Raw genomic sequence first — 16,763 nt, 5'->3', positions numbered from 1 at the left:
CTCTTTGGGAGTGACAAGAATGGACAAGATTAGGAATGAACATATCAGAGGGACAGCTCAGGTGGGACGGTTTGGAGACAAAGTCAGAGAGGCGAGATTGAGATGGTTTGGACATGTGCAGAGGAGGGACCCAGGGTATATAGGGAGAAGGATGCTGAGGATGGATCCACCAGGCAGGAGGAGAAGAGGGAGACCAAAGAGGAGGTTCATGGGTGTGCTGAGAGAGGACATGCAGGTGGTTGGTGTGACAGAGGAAGATACAGAGGACAGGGTAAGATGGAAACGATTGATCTGCTGTGGCGACCCCTAACAGGAACAGCCGAAAGACAAAGAAGAAGAAGGGGAAATTTTTTTCTATTACATTTTAATCTAAAATCATCTTATAACTTCTTATTGTGTTTAGTTCAGCATTAGTCCAACTTAACAGACAAAGAACTGGGACACTGAATTAATGTGGTTACAAACACAGCGGTTAAGGACGATGGTGAATACTGTGTGCAAACAGCTCTGAGTGAAACCACTGTAACGCGTCCCGGTAACAATTTACAGTGCCCTTGGCACTAAACAGACAAAGAAAAGAGGCTGCAGCAATTTAACTCAAGAGCAGCCGTCATGACAGATGATAAATACAGAAATTATTTAGAACTTTGTGTTCTGCTGAAACTTGGAATTGTTGATGGTCTGAAGCACAATATTGTCACGATTGTTAATAATGTCTTCGTGACTTAATTGTGAGCTTTGCCAGCTCATCTATTGCACTACTTTAAAGAGTTGAAGTTGGTAGTGACAGTTTGTGGGTTCATTGTTCCGTATCAGATGGATGTTTTCTTACGTGCATTTGTATTCTGTTCGTTTTTTTTTTCCTTGTGATTGCTCATTGTTTATTTTTTGTCTTTTTCATAAGTGGATATGGTTTAACTTTGTGTAACTGGTGGCTGCTGTTGTACAGTTTCAGCCTAATTGAACAAAAACACTTACAGGACATTAACATTAAACATATGTTAAAGGAGTTATTTACTTTGCACCAACTGACAGAAAATCTTTTAAAATTGTCAGGATGTGAGTTTCTGCCCAGTTTTGTTTTCATGCTTTTTCCACGTTTGTTTCTTTTTAGGCTTATTCTCTTGTTGGGGTTTTTCCTGCTTGGGTTTTACTGTCCCTGTCTCTCTTGTTTGTATCTCCTGTTTCTTGGTGGTGGGCGTTTCCCTCTCCCTGGCCACACCCTCATTCTGGTGTGTTCCACACACACCTGCTCCCAATCTGCACCTCATCACCTGGGTGTATTTAAGATCCTCTTTTTGCCCTGTTTCCTTGCCAGATTGATGTGCTCTATGCCTTCTCTCTAGCTCTGTATCTTTTGTTCTTGACCTGCTTGCCACCCGTGTTCTTCGACCCCCTGCTTGTACTCACGACCACGCGCCAGCCTGATGTTCTTGCTTTTGTTTGCCTTATTGGATTATTGGACTGCCTACCTGTGTACCAGACCCCATTTTCCACCCAAGTAAACTGCTTTTACATACAGAGCCTTGAGTCTGAATCCTGAATTTGTGTCCGGCCAAAACCGTAGCACTAGAAATGGTCTCTGCCTCTCCCACAAGGCTACTCTGGTTTTAAATCCATTCATTTTATTGTTGATTTTAGTGAGGCATGAAATATAGTCCATAACAGTACACAAATTTCACCAGGTAAACCTGAAAGAAGGTGCTTCTTGAGTGGCAGTTTTGGACTGTGTGACATTACAACACACAAACAGAAATGTTAATATTGCATTGTCTAACACCTTGCACATCAGCTGTAAACTAGTAACTGCAGATTCTGTGAGATGTGGCATTGTTGAAATCTTGTTTCTGATAGACTTGTGTGATGTGTGATTTTAGTGCCATCCCTTCCAAACTATACAAGTAACTAAGGTTCAAAAGTGTACCTTGCAAAAAAATTTCTGTTGCTCTCAGCTGAGGACTCACTTGTGCATTTCTTGATGCCGGATCCCTTCTTTGGAGCATGTCGACTGAGCTTGCATTGAAAGTTATTCTCCCAGAACTCTGCAAACCAGATGTTCCTTCGATTGTTCTCAAGTGTTCTGCTGATGAAATAACGATCAAAACCTGAAAGAAAGCATACTGTAAAGTCCAATCTTTCACTCTTTCACAAATGAACATTCCCAAAGTTGTAGGCTTTTTGATTGCAGAATAAAAAATATAACGCAATGCTAAAATACCCTCGGCCATATGAGCGTTATCTTCATTATAATTTGCAGTTGTGTAATTGGTATCCCAGTGCAATATATATATTTATTTATTTATTTACATTAATTATTAAGTCTTATTGTCTTACTTACAGTTTGTACATGTTCAATAAAGCCCCTCTACCAATCAGTCATAAACAATATTTACATTTATGAGCTTTTGACAAGCGCAGAAGTTAGCTTTGAGTTAACGGAAGTTAGCATGCATGCTAATGTCCACAAAATGTCTTGTAAATCAGTCTAGCGGAGTTATCAGATGACAAAGACAGTGTTTTCAGTTTTAAAGTGTTTCTCACTAGCGTTTACATGATATATGACAAAGACATTATATTTACACACAAACAAAATAGAGTTTGCAGCTAGCTAACATGTGAAGTCACCATACTAACGTCCACTAATTGTTTATTTAATCACTTAAGAGACAGCAGCATTTTCAGTTTTAGAAGTGTTTATTTTTTTGCTATGATTTACAGAATGTATGAGAAACATGTTCTATAAACACATAAATGAAGCATTTTAGAGAGACCTGCCACTGATGTCACGGTGCCGCTCTAATCTGATTGGCTGTCACCTCCGTCGCTCAAAACAAAAACGGAACAGATTGAAACGGAATGTGACATTTTACCCTCTTAAAATACCTCTTAAAATAGGTCAAGGTTAGCCATCTTTGAACTTGTTCAAGGTCTGTGAATTTGAAAAAAATCTGGTAGGAATAGGACAGGACTTACGACAGACGGACGGACGGACAGATGGAGGCATTCTGTGCAATACCGATGGCCATATTTGATGACCTCTGGTAAAGACTGATTAAGTGACTAAATACAACCCTTTTATGAGCTGCACCCTAATGTGTGCTCAGGCTATGTGTCGTGTTAAGGGCAAAATAAAGTTGGGTACACCCCAAATGCACTTGCACTGCGCAATGCACTTTTCCCCTCTTACAAGAACATGCAAAACACTCTGCAAAGTAACGAGGAAGTAAGTGCGTGATAAATACCTCGAATTGACTGTCGTTTGGGTAGGATGGTTACAGCACCTTCTGCCATCTCCTCCTGGTTTAGTATCGGGGCTATTTTAGAGCCCCAGCTGTCTGAGCCAACCCAGATAAAATGGCCTGTTTGATTGGCCTTCTTAGCTGCCTGAAGTAGTCGCCTGACAAACAGAGCAGGAGAATAATGAATTCATAGTGTTATTGTTCATTTTCTTATACATTTTGCGGTGATATGTCACAATTCATGAAGGTTTCACCTGTAAAGACATAACAGTAAATATTATATTTGATGATATGGTGATTTTCTGAATGTTGACATAGATATCAACATAAAAACAATTCATTCCCAGTGCAGTGGCTTTCTCCCTCTCTGTGGAACAATGACACTTGGCATATTTGTTCTGATTCGTTGCCAGTAGATCGAAAACTGCCAGCAAACTCTGCAGAGCTGAGGCGGCAGCAGAGCGGCTTTCCACAAGCTGCAGGAAGCAACATTAATTTTAAATGCAGCCACCTGGTACGTGAAGACATTCAGACTCCCCTGAAGAAGCTTGAAGTAAAATAATGTTGTCGTTAGTAATGCCTAATTTACCCTTTGTTTCATCCAGCAATCATAAGCCACTTGTTTAGCCTCGCCTCTGCTCGTTACACAGCTTCAGATCAGATCAAAAGCCGCTGAACAAAAGTGCTGCACAGCAACAGAAAAACCCTTTTCGGTGTCTGTTTCAACACAATAGCGCTATCTTCAAAACAATTTCAGGAATCTAAGCATAAATTACAACTTGTGCACAAAATTAAATGGTAAATGGACTGCATTTATATAGCACTTTTCCATATGCATCAGATGCTCAAAGCGCTTTACAATAATGCCTCACATTCACATCGGCGTGAGGGTGCTGCCATGCAAGGTGCTCACTACACACCGGAAGCAACTAGGGGATTAAGGACCTTGCCCATGGCCCTTAGTGATTTTTCATTCATGCTGGGATTTGAACCGAGGATCCTCTGGTCTCAAACCCAACGCTTTAACCACTAGACCAGAGGTGGCCAGGTTCGGTCCTCGAGAGCCACATTCCTGACACTCTTAGTTGTCTCCCTGCTCCAACACACGTGAATCCAATGAAAGGCTCATTAAAAGTCTGCTAACGAGTCTTTCATTGGATTCAGGTGTGTTGGAGCAGGGAGACAAGTAAGAGTGTCAGGAATGTGGCTCTCGAGGACCGAACTTGGCCACCCCTGCACTAGACCGTCACCTCCCCAAGTAGTTGTAGGAGGAGTAGGAGGAGATTTGAAATTTACAAACGTGAAAAACAAAGACTTTTAAATTTAATTTATGACCTTTCACAGAGGTCATAAAAGAACCTTCATGGCCCAACAAGAAGCCACAGCTCAGACATTGGGAACCGCAGCTCTTAGGGCCCCTTCACACATAGTATGCATAAGTACAAATCAGGGTGAATCACGGAGGAACAGCTCGTATGAGATAACCACGAAAACATCGAGCCAACGGGCAGGCATGCAGGATCCAGCTGCGATGGTATCGTCACAAAAGCGCTATATGTTTTTATGTATTTCCATGTGAGGGAGGCAGGCAGAGATACGCGCCTCACAGAGGAATATTGTAAGTTCATACACTCAACTGTTATATGGCTGGGGGGGCCTGGCTGCCGGTTTGTTTCTGTCTTTTGGTTTTCCTCCCAGGTGGCGTGCGTTTGGGACTGAGTGGCTGTGTTGCTGAGGCTGTCAGGACCTCACCCTGATCACCTGCGACTCGTCAGGACTCACAGCTGTGGTGCATCTGGATGGATTGGAACATGTTGGCATTTAAGACTGGAGTGCACAGTGTGTATTTGCCAGAGACTCGACCTTGTGACCAGACGGGTGAGATCGTCGTCTCGGGAGCCATCTCATCAGCAGCGGATGCTGAGAACGTCCAGGTTTGATGCACAGTCTGTGAAAGAGGAGGGGGTGAGGTCTCACGCTCGTCAGCACACTTCCTTCTTTCACAGACTCGGTTGTTGCGGCCACCTGGGGGGTGTCGGCGGGGTCCTTGGGTCCAAAACAGCTTCTGGCTCCGGACCGTTAGCGCTGCTGGGAGCGCACCACGCCAGGCCGCACCCTTTTGTTATATTATCACTGTTATGTATTAAATTCAGTTAGCCTTTGAACCGTGCTCTGCTTATTTCATACTGGGTCCTTCAAACGCTGGTCGGTTCTCCGAGCTGCGTCCGACACATAACACTCAACAAAAATATAAACGCAACACTTTTGGTTTTGCTCCCATTTTGTATGAGATGAACTCAAAGATCTAAAACTTTTTCCACATACACAATATCACCATTTCCCTCAAATATTGTTCACAAACCAGTCTAAATCTGTGATAGTGAGCACTCTCCTTTGGTAAGATAATCCATCCCACCTCACAGGCTCTTCAATGGCTGTGCGAAGTTGCTGGATATTGGCAGGAACTGGTACACGCTGTCGTATACGCCGGTCCAGAGCATCCCAAACATGCTCAATGGGTGACATGTCCGGTGAGTATGCCAGCCATGCAAGAACTGGGACATTTTCAGCTTCCAAGAATTGTGTACAGATCCTTGCAACATGGGGCCGTACATTAACCTGCTGCAACATGAGGTGATGTTCTTGGATGTATGGCACAACAATGGGCCTCAGGATCTCGTCACAGTATCTCTGTGCATTCAAAATGCCATCAATAAAATGCACCTGTGTTCTTCGTCCATAACAGACGCCTGCCCATACCATAACCCCACCGCCACCATGGGCCACTCGATCCACAACACTGACATCAGAAAACCGCTCACCCACATGACGCCACACACGCTGTTTGCCATCTGCCCTGAACAGTGTGAACCGGGATTCATCCGTGAAGAGAACACCTCTCCAACGTGCCAAACGCCAGCGAATGTGAGCATTTGCCCACTCAAGTCGGTTACGACAACGAACTGGAGTCAGGTCGAGACCCCAGTGAGGACGACGAGCATGCAGATGAGCTTCCCTGAGACGGTTTCTGACAGTTTGTGCAGAAATTCTTTGGTTATGCAAACCGATTGTTTCAGCAGCTGTCCGAGTGGCTGGTCTCAGACGATCTTGGAGGTGAACATGCTGGATGTGGAGGTCCTGGGCTGGTGTGGTTACACGTGGTCTGCGGTTGTAAGGCTGATTGGATGTACTGCCAAATTCTCTGAAATGCCTTTGGAGACGGCTTATGGTAGAGAAATGAACATTCAATACACGAGCAACAGCTCTGGTTGACATTCCTGCTGTCAGCATGCCAACTGCACGCTCCCTCAAATCTTGCGACATCTGTGGCATTGTGCTGTGTGATAAAACTGCACCTTTCAGAGTGGCCTTTTATTGTGGACAGTCTAAGGCACACCTGTGCACTAATCATGGTGTCTAATCAGCATCTTGATATGGCACACCTGAGGTGGGATGGATTATCTCAGCAAAGGAGAAGTGCTCATTATCACAGATTTAGACTGGTTTGTGAACAATATTTGAGGGAAATGGTGATATTGTGTATGTGGAAAAAGTTTTAGATCTTTGAGTTCATCTCATACAAAGTGGGAGCAAAACCAAAAGTGTTGCGTTTATATTTTTGTTGAGTGTATATTGTAAGTTCATGTCCTCCAAAACACGATGTTCTCTAGCTGGGACGTACAGGAGCAGAGATCACAACAGCAGCCGCTGTCAGCAGACATGCCCCCTTGTCCGTCCAGTGCCCAGACCAACGTGTCTCTTTTTTCATTACTTGTTATGTAATTGCGTATGTAGATATTGTCGTAATTATTCATATAACTGTCCTGGCGGTGGTTTCTGTGTTTTTAATGTGTGCACTGAGCTGACATCCAGCTGTCAGTGTGCTGTGATCAGCTGACAGGCCCCTCCCCATGCTGTGTGCACTCAGACCTGGTTGTTTGGCCCCCATGTGATCAGATCTGTACATACATGTAAGCATTTTATGCAAGTGTACTCCCCCCAGCATGCCATATGTGTTGGGGGGAGTGGGAGAGGGGGCGCGACACACGCACACACGTGCGAGACACATACAACACGTGTGTTGCATTGCAACTCCACAGTCGTGGGGGCACTGAGACATATTTCACATGCAGCTCGACCCGTGATCGTCTGCTGCCTGTTTTCATGCTAATATTGCAAATGGCCACACATCTTCTAAGTGCCAAATGAGCGGTGTTAGATGTTCGTGTGTGTGATCTGCAATTTGACCAACACCTGTCATGAGAGGGTTCAATGGGCTCTCACAGGGCACTCTCTGTCTTTCAGCCACTGGTGTGCGTAAACAGTTGTAGCAACAGGTGTACGAGGCGTTAGAGGCAGCTTCAATTTTACATGCTTTGCATACAATTCCTGCTTCACGCATAATTCAAACACATTTGTACTATGTGTGAAGTGGCCCTAAGGTTTGCAAAGTCATGGACGAAGTTTCAAAATGTCAGTTTCCAGGATGCATATCAATAAATGTGAGAAAGGGGCTGAAGGGGATCATGATCCCAACTGTTATTTTTATAAAATGTGAGAAGCAAATCTTCCCAAAATTAAAGTTTGGAGAAATTTCAATATGAGTGGTATAGTACTGGAGGTTATTTAATCTATCTTCATAAATTTTGGGAGGCTATGTTGTTTGTTAAGCCAAGACAGCACCTGCCTAAATAATAATTAGACAGACATAAATATCTTATTTATACTCTTTAAAATGCTGCAGCCGGTCTTCTCTGTGTCAGCCTGATCCTGTTAGATCTCAGAAGCTAAGCAGTGCGTGATCTGGTTAGTACTTAGATGGGAGACCTCTTCAGAACACCAGCGGCTGTGTGTTTTTCTCCAGGTAAAACTGGAGTTGCGTCAGGAAGGGCATCCGGCATAAAACTTGTGCTAAATACCAATGCGGATCTGGCTGTATTCGTTGTGGCGACCCCGAACAGGAATGGGAGCAGCCAAAAGGACAACAACATACTCTTTAAAATGCTGACATGAGTCAGTATATTTCTTTTATAATTTTAAGAAAAATCATATTATACATGGCTCAAGTCTCATAATTTCTAAGTAGGGAATTTCTTATTCTTATTACCTTGCTGCCAGCTCATACTGACTGGGTTCAAGAATAGAGCAAGCAAGCTGAGCTGAAATCCCCCTGGCTTTCTGTAATTACTGTATATCCACACTATTACCCGTTATCAGGACTGGATTAAGTCAACGAGCACTGGGACTTCTGCACCGGTCATAATCAAAAGACTGTCCTGAATCACTGCCCACTTCCACTCCGCGTACACTGGACGATTAAGTGGTTGCTGGGAAACATTTCCCTCTGCAAAGCCACTACAGTGCCGCATGTTGATTCAGCCTGCAACTAATTAATTCATTCTTAATCAACCTAATGTGTAGCAAATGAATTTAAATGGATGCATATTTTCTTTCCACAAGAAAAGCATGGACGCTGTTAAATGTAGTTTATGTTTGAGCTGAATAGTTGTGTAGTTCGTAACAGGAGGCGACATTCTGGCCTTGTGGTAGTTTGCAACACCACAGAGTATTGCCCTTTTTAATGAGATGTTTAAATTTGTCTAATTTTTTGCTAGGTTTCGAATACTTTGGGAATGAACATAAATGCCAACTCAAATGGCAAAGCTGTTAGTCTGAGAAAAAGAACGGGAAATGGACAAAATATTAGACACACCTTTTAAAATGATCTAATACAGCCATTCCCAAACCTAAGAACATAGGAGCCTAATTTGAAATCTGATCAACACATCAGACTAAGATGAAGTTTTTCCATATATATATATATATATATATATATGTATATATATATACACGAGGGCTGTCCATAAAGTAACGGTCCTTTTTATTTTTTTCAAAAACTATATGGATTTCATTCATATGTTTTTACGTCAGACATGCTTGAACCCTCGTGCGCATGCGTGAGTTTTTCCATGCCTGTCGGTGACGTCATTCGCCTGTGAGCACTCCTTGTGGGAGGAGTCGTCCAGCCCCTCGTCGGAATTCCTTTGTCTGAGAAGTTGCTGAGAGACTGGCGCGTTGTTTGATCAAATTTTTTTCTAAACCTGTGAGACACATCGAAGTGGACATGGTTCAAAAAATTAAGCTGGTTTTCAGTGAAAATTTTAACAGCTGATGAGAGATTTTGAGGTGATACTGTCGCTTTAAGGACTTCCCACGGTGCGAGACGTCGCTCAGCGCTCTCAGGCGGCGTCATCAGCCTGTTTCAAGCTGAAAACCTCCACATTTCAGGCTCTATTGATCCAGGACGTCGTGAGAGAACAGAGAAGTTTCAGAAGAAGTCGGTTTCAGCATTTTATCCGGATATTCCACTGTTAAAGGAGATTTTTTTAATGAAAGACGTGTGGACGGGTCCGCGCGTCGGGACGCAGCCGGCGCGGTGCGGCGGCACAGGAAAAACACCTCCGTGTTGATAACCATTTGTAAAATCCAGGCGGCTTTTGATGGCTTTCAGTGGAGTGAGTATCTGAGAAATTGTTTAACAGCTGGACATGTTCCAACTTGTCCTTAAGGCTTCCAACAGAGGTGTTTTTCCTGTGGCGGAGCGTCGCGGCGGCTGCGAGCCGACGCGCGGACCCGTCCGCACGTCTTTCATTAAAAAATCTCCTTTAACAGTGGAATATCTGGATAAAATGCTGAAACCGACTTCTTCTGAAACTTTTCTGTTCTCCCACGACGTCCTGGATCAATAGAGCCTGAAATGTGGAGGTTTTCAGCTTGAAACAGGCTGATGACGCCGCCTGAGAGCGCTGCGCGACGTCTCGCACCGTGGGAAGTCCTTAAAGCGACAGTATCACCTCAAAATCTCTCATCAGCCGTTAAAATTTTCACTGAAAACCAGCTTAATTTTTCGAACCATGTCCACTTCGATGTGTCTCACAGGTTTAGAAAAAATTTTGATCAAACAAAGCGCCAGTCTCTCAGCAACTTCTGAGACAAAGGAATTCTGACGAGGGGCTGGACAACTCCTCCCACAAGGAGTGCTCACAGGTGAATGACATCACCGACAGGCGTGGAAAAACTCACGCATGCGCACGAGGGTTCAAGCATGTCTGACGTAAAAACATATGAATGAAATCCATATAGTCTTTGAAAAAAATAAAAAGGACCTATACTTTATGGACAGACCTCGTATATATATATATATATATATATGTATGTATGTGTGTGTTCTCTACTCAGATTGCAACAGCCAATCACAGATTAGCCTTTCTGTCCATCATTTACCTGTATTTTGGCATGCTTGGCGCCAGAAAGTTATGTTGGATCCAAAAGGATCCAAAAAGGCTAGGACCAAAAGTTATATTGGATCGGTTCAGAGCGCGGCATACGAAGGTCAGGAATTAGCTGACAGACGCTGGTTAAAAAAATGGCAACAAACATGTCAACAACAGCAGAAAATCGTCTGCCAGCGAGGTTTGCTGACTTCACAGAGGAGGAACTGGTGGAAATATTGAACTCCAAGGACGCCAAAAACACTAAGAAGGTAGACAAGCACACTACTGACATTTTAGAAGCATTCATCGCATCAGAATATGCTGTTCACAACAAAATAAATTGATCTCATTTACTTGACTCTTTGTTGTTTTATTATTTGTCCTACAGTCCTACATATTTGTATTAAACAAATATGTAGGACTGCTTTTTTGCATTTACGCAATATCTCTAAAATCAGAAAGGTCTTGTCTCAGAGTGATGCTGAAAAACTAATTCATGCATTTATTTCCTCTAGGCTGGACTACTGTAATTCATTATTATCAGGTTGTCCTAAAAGTTCCCTAAAAAGCCTTCAGTTAATTCAAAATGCTGCAGCTAGAGTACTGACGGGGACTAGAAGGAGAGAGCATATCTCACCCATATTGGCCTCTCTTCATTGGCTTCCTGTTAATTCTAGAATAGAATTTAAAATTCTTCTTCTTACTTATAAGGTTTTGAATAATCAGGTCCCATCTTATCTTAGGGACCTCGTAGTACCATATCACCCCAATAGAGCGCTTCGCTCTCAGACTGCAGGCTTACTTGTAGTTCCTAGGGTTTGTAAGAGTAGAATGGGAGGCAGAGCCTTCAGCTTTCAGGCTCCTCTCCTGTGGAACCAGCTCCCAATTCAGATTAGGGAGACAGACACCCTCTCTACTTTTAAGATTAGGCTTAAAACTTTCCTTTTTGCTAAAGCTTATAGTTAGGGCTGGATCAGGTGACCCTGAACCATCCCTTAGTTATGCTGCTATAGACATAGACTGCTGGGGGGTTCCCATGATGCACTGTTTCTTTCTCTTTTTACTCTGTATGCACCACTCTGCATTTAATCATTAGTGATCGATCTCTGCTCCCCTCCACAGCATGTCTTTTTCCTGGTTCTCTCCCTCAGCCCCAACCAGTCCCAGCAGAAGACTGCCCCTCCCTGAGCCTGGTTCTGCTGGAGGTTTCTTCCTGTTAAAAGGGAGTTTTTCCTTCCCACTGTAGCCAAGTGCTTGCTCACAGGGGGTCGTTTTGACCGTTGGGGTTTTACATAATTATTGTATGGCCTTGCCTTACAATATAAAGCGCCTTGGGGCAACTGTTTGTTGTGATTTGGCGCTATATAAAAAATTGATTGATTGATTGATTGATTGTTTTCTTAATTTGGGAGGGTGGGTGGAGAACATAATTGATGGATGGCAAGTCGTCCAACATAGAGAAATACTGGATGAAGAAAAGTTATATAGCCTCGTCCAATATAACTTTTCTTCATCCAATATTTCTCTGTTGGACTCCTTACCATCCATTATTTGTATAATACATACATATATATATATATATATATAAAGAGGGTTGATTGAAAAATTGGTTTAATTGGGTTGACATACAGTATAACACAAGCAGTTAATCCATTATGTGCAATTAGTTAGATGCCATATCTGTGATTAACGGTGATATTAGCTGATTGTTAATTTCACTGTGCTCACCTGATGTCGTCCTCGTTGGCAAAGATGATGACAACTCGGGCATTAGGGTTCTCGCTGAGTCGTTGAATTATCTTGTCAAACTCTCCGGGTCTTGGTTCACGAGGTATTTTCACTGACTGTGAAATGCACAGACCTCCTAAAAGGAAAAGAGGAAATAGTCGACATTAAAGACACAGAAAAGAAATCCTGCCTTTTTCGTCTTTTAAATATTCAAGCAAACGTCATTAATCAGTGTAGCAGAAGATGATTAAACTATGACTTTCGACTTCCAGTGCAAGTTACGAGCCTGCAGCACGCTAATTTCCTTTACCATTTGCATCTCACAAACACGTGCATTTTAAATAGTACTGGTGGAACTACTGAATGTGCACAAGTTATATGTTTTATGACATGAGAGATGCAAGTACAAAGAAGACTTTGCAGGTTATAACAGTTATATATTATTGATTTATTTTTCTCTTTGTGAGTCCAAGAGAATTTGGTCAAATCTGGGAATACTTACACATTATTTTCTCATGTTGTTTTCTAGCTGTTTATTTTATTTGTCTAATTCTATTTCCTGTAGGAAAAAAACAGCTGTCTATGAAAGAAGAAGTAGTAAGTATTTTAGGGCCCCTTCACATGTAACACGATTGAAGCTCACTAGCGCACAAAGGAGGAATTGCATGCCATTCATGAAAATCGGAGCCGCTGCCAATGTCTCGTACACCTCTCGCTACAACTATTCGGGCACATCAGTGGCCGAAAGACAGAGTGTTGCCTGTGAGAGCCCATTCGATCCCTCTTGCGGCAGGTGTTGGCCAAATTCCAGGTGACAGACACAAACATCAAACACACACATGTGGGAGGACACAGACATGTGGCATGTGTGTGCCCCCCCCCACCACATGTGGCATGCATGTGTTTCGCGCCACTCTTCCCAACATGTGGCGTACGGGGGGGACCACATATGCATAATCAAATAGGGGCCAGACAGCCACGTCTCAGCATACACAGCCGGGCTGCACACAGCGCGCCTCGGCAGGCTGCTCCATGTGAAACAGACCATCAGATCATGCAGCAGGCGATCTGAACGTCACGCATATCCGGCCCGACACTCGTGTCCAGCACAACATGTGCGCCGCAGGACTATGACAATATGACAAGCCATCAGTGCCACAAATACGCCACTTTCAGTCACATATTACCAAAAACACACTGTAACAAACACCATTTTGTCAGTTATTAGTGATTTTTTTTTCTTTTTTAAAAAAAAAATATGCTTTATCTCCTTGTTGATTTTAGGCATTTTATGCTCCTATTATAAGACAGTGATTGTAGTGTAGTGGTAAAGTTTCCGTCTGGTAATCTGAGCTTTTGTAAATTGCAGGTTCGAATCCTGTGAGTGGCATTTATTTTTATTTGACCAGGGTTATTTAACTACAGAGTTCTGTATTGCGTCCCCTTTTATTTATTATTGATATCAACCAAGTGATTTTCACTAATTATACAGCTGGTTTTTATTTTGTTTTTCTCCACATCAGTGACACGATGTGGTGCAACACATTCCAGTTGCTCGCATTACGTTCGTGCATGTGCACAAGCGTGCATGAACATGAAACTATTGCCGATGTGTCATGCACACCTGTGCGACCGTGCATCCCTCACGACAGCAGGTGGATAGTTCGTAATTCTTCTGGTTTCTGCATCTTTCGTGTTATGTGTGAAGGCGCCCTTAGGGACTCTGAGGCCCATTGGTGCCTGGGCTTATCCATGGATTCCACAGCATGAAACAAATAAGAGACTGCAACAGACCCTGGAAGGGATACCAGTCTATCTCAGGTTACTTCCCCAGCCAAGGCCATTACATATTTACAGCTGGGTGGACTGGGACAATGCAGATTAACTCTGTTGTCCAATGACATGTACAATGTACAATGTTAAAAAATAAAAACGAACTGCTAAACCAACTTTAAAAAGTGCTTCAACTGGTAACACGCAAAGTAAGTAGATTGATGCAAATTGGATTACCCAGTATTATTTTTGGCCATCTCTTTAATGTGGTCAAACTTAACTCATTTGTTATCAAATGAAGCATTTTCCTTGGGCTTCAAGGATGTTCTGGACACTCGGGTGAAAAGAAGGGCAGAGCTGTCAACTGATCACCATCTGATGGTGAGTTGGAACAGAGGGTGGAGGAGGACTTTGGAGTAGTGTGACTTTGGTGTGGGTGAACTAGGAACACCCACTGTCCAACAGATCTCCAACTCACACATCCAGCAGAGTTTTTCTAGCATCCCTGTGGAGGTTGGGCACATTGAACCAGAATGGGCAATGTTCAAAGCTTCCATTGCTGAAGCTGTGGCGGGGACTTGTGGCCGAAAGGTTTTAGGTGCCTCAAGGGGCGGCAACCCTCAAACACTGTGGTGGACACCGGTGGTCAGAGAAGCTGTCTGACTGAAGAAGGAGTCCTTCAGGAATATGTTATCATGGAGGACTCCGAAGGCAATTGCAAGGTGCCCACAGGCCTGAAGGGCGACAGCCGCTACTGTTGGGGAGTCAAAGCAGCGGGTGTGGGAGGAGTAGTTCGGAGCAACTATGGAGAAGGATGTTTGGTCTGCACCAACATGATTCTGGGGGACTATGAGGCACATCAGGAGGGGAAAACAGGGAACCATCCAAGCTGTCTACAGTAAGGATGGGACTCTGTTGACCTCAACTGGGGATATAATCTGCCACTGGAATGAACACTGTGACGAACTCCTGCATCAGTCCGAAGCACCCTTTATAGTAGGGGCAGAGCTGGAAGGTGATGGAGGATTATCATCAATTTCCCTGGTGGAAGTCACTGAGGTAGTCAAACAACTCCGCAGTGGCAAAGCCCCAGGGGTTGATGAGATCCATCCAGAAATGCTGAAGGCTCTGGGTGTGGAGGGACTGTCTTGGATGAGATGTCTCTTCAACAATATCTTTGAGGTCTGGGACAGTGCCCAAGGAGTGGCAAACTGGGGTGGTGGGCCCCATATTCAAAAAGGGGGAACAGAGAGTGTGTGTCAACTACAGGGGCATCACACTACTCAACCTCCCTGGTAAAGTCTACTCCAGGGTGCTGGAAAGGAGGGTTTGGACGATCGTCGAACATCTGACTGAAGAGGAACAATGCAGGTTACATCCTGGTCATGGAACAACCGACCAGCTCTTCACTCTCACAGGGATCCTGGAGGGTGCCTGGGAGTATGTCCATCCAGTCTACATGTGTTTTGTATACTTGGAGAAGGCGTATGATCGGGTACCCCGGGAGATACTGTGGAAGGTGCTGCGGGAGTATGGAGTGAGGGGCTCCCTTCTCAGGGCCATCCAATCTCTGTACTCACAGAGCGAGAGTTGTGTTCGGGTGCTCAACAGTAAGTCGGACTCATTTCCGGTGGGGGCTGGCCTCCGTCAGGGCTGCACCTTATCACCAATCCTGTTTGTGATATTCACGGACAGGATATCGAGGCGTAGTCGGGGGCAGGAAGGCTTCCAATTTGGTGGGCTCAGGGTCTCATCACTGCTTTTTGCAGATGATGTGGTCCTTTTGAGGTCATGAATGTCTATGCCTGTGCATTTTTACGGTGCAGTTCTTTGTGTCATTAGAAACTCTTTGCTATTTGACAAAGGCATTATTTGCTTGAAGTGAGCATGACTGCTATTTGTATTTTAACTGGAGCAGACATGAGGAAGAACTCAAATTGGTAACGCCATGACGATCGCTCGTTTAAGAACATTTTTAGTGTGACCTGACTCGTTTTAAATGCATGCTGAAAGTAATCAAGCCCTATTAGGAAGCTTCCACCTCTCTCACTTTTTAAAACAATAACGCTGTTTAATGGTGTGTATCTCATTTCAAGTGTAAAGAAAATTAGTGGTTGTGAATTGTGTGGTTTTTTTTCCATCTGTTAATTGCACGACACTATTAGTCACAGGACCTCTCAAACTAGTTAAAAAACAAATAAAACCCACAGCGTATCCTCTGGAAAATACTTTATATTTGCATTTCTTTCTATCCTTATAAGTGTAAGACACTTTAACTGTAATGCGTTATATATATCTCTGACAGAGCATTTGATTATCTTATGTTTACAATAATTATACTACTGGTAAACTTGGATGAACATATTTTTTGTAAAGGAACTGTAAGCTGTAGCATGTTCAATACTGAAAGATTTGTGGGTTTGTGGACAAAATTTATGCAACAAATTCAGTGTAATTATTCCATGAAGCTTATTTTCTCTGAATTTCAGCGCCCTGGTGGGAGAACAGATCCCTGACCAAAAGACTGTCAGTAATCTAAATTTGACACTGCCCTGCAGTATTGTCCAGCACACTGAAGAACATTTTCTTGCTCTTCTCAGGCCAATGCAGTCGTAAATCCCCACAGCTTTGAATAACAGAGAGCGCCGCTTTCTGTTTAAAGACAGCGGGGACCGTCCACCAGTTCTACCAACAAGCCAAAGCATTTTAAATCCCACTGCACCTCAGGGTGACTGCTTTGTCACCGCGC

The 16,763-nt window shown here is 43.5% G+C and overlaps 1 protein-coding gene across 2 annotated transcripts in view; it reads right to left on the bottom strand.

Annotated features, from left to right (window-relative positions):
* Positions 1-16,763, bottom strand: part of LOC117512710 (metabotropic glutamate receptor 4-like) — a 673,449-nt gene that overhangs the window by 167,287 nt on the left and 489,399 nt on the right. For both annotated transcript variants that reach the window (XR_004561363.1, XM_034172892.1), the window contains exons 4-6: positions 12,242-12,377; positions 3,243-3,397; positions 1,965-2,105 (exon numbers count right to left, since the gene is read on the bottom strand). Coding sequence is in view for 1 of the 2 variants with exons in the window: in XM_034172892.1 (XP_034028783.1) it covers positions 1,965-2,105; positions 3,243-3,397; positions 12,242-12,377 (432 nt within the window). In the remaining variant the exon portion in view is untranslated. The remainder of the gene's footprint in view (positions 1-1,964; positions 2,106-3,242; positions 3,398-12,241; positions 12,378-16,763) is intronic.

This window comes from Thalassophryne amazonica, chromosome 6 (genome assembly GCF_902500255.1).
Source record: "Thalassophryne amazonica chromosome 6, fThaAma1.1, whole genome shotgun sequence".
Classification (NCBI taxonomy): Eukaryota; Metazoa; Chordata; class Actinopteri; order Batrachoidiformes; family Batrachoididae; genus Thalassophryne; species Thalassophryne amazonica.
Note: the sequence above shows the minus strand (reverse complement) of the source record. Positions and strands in the feature narration are given on the sequence as shown.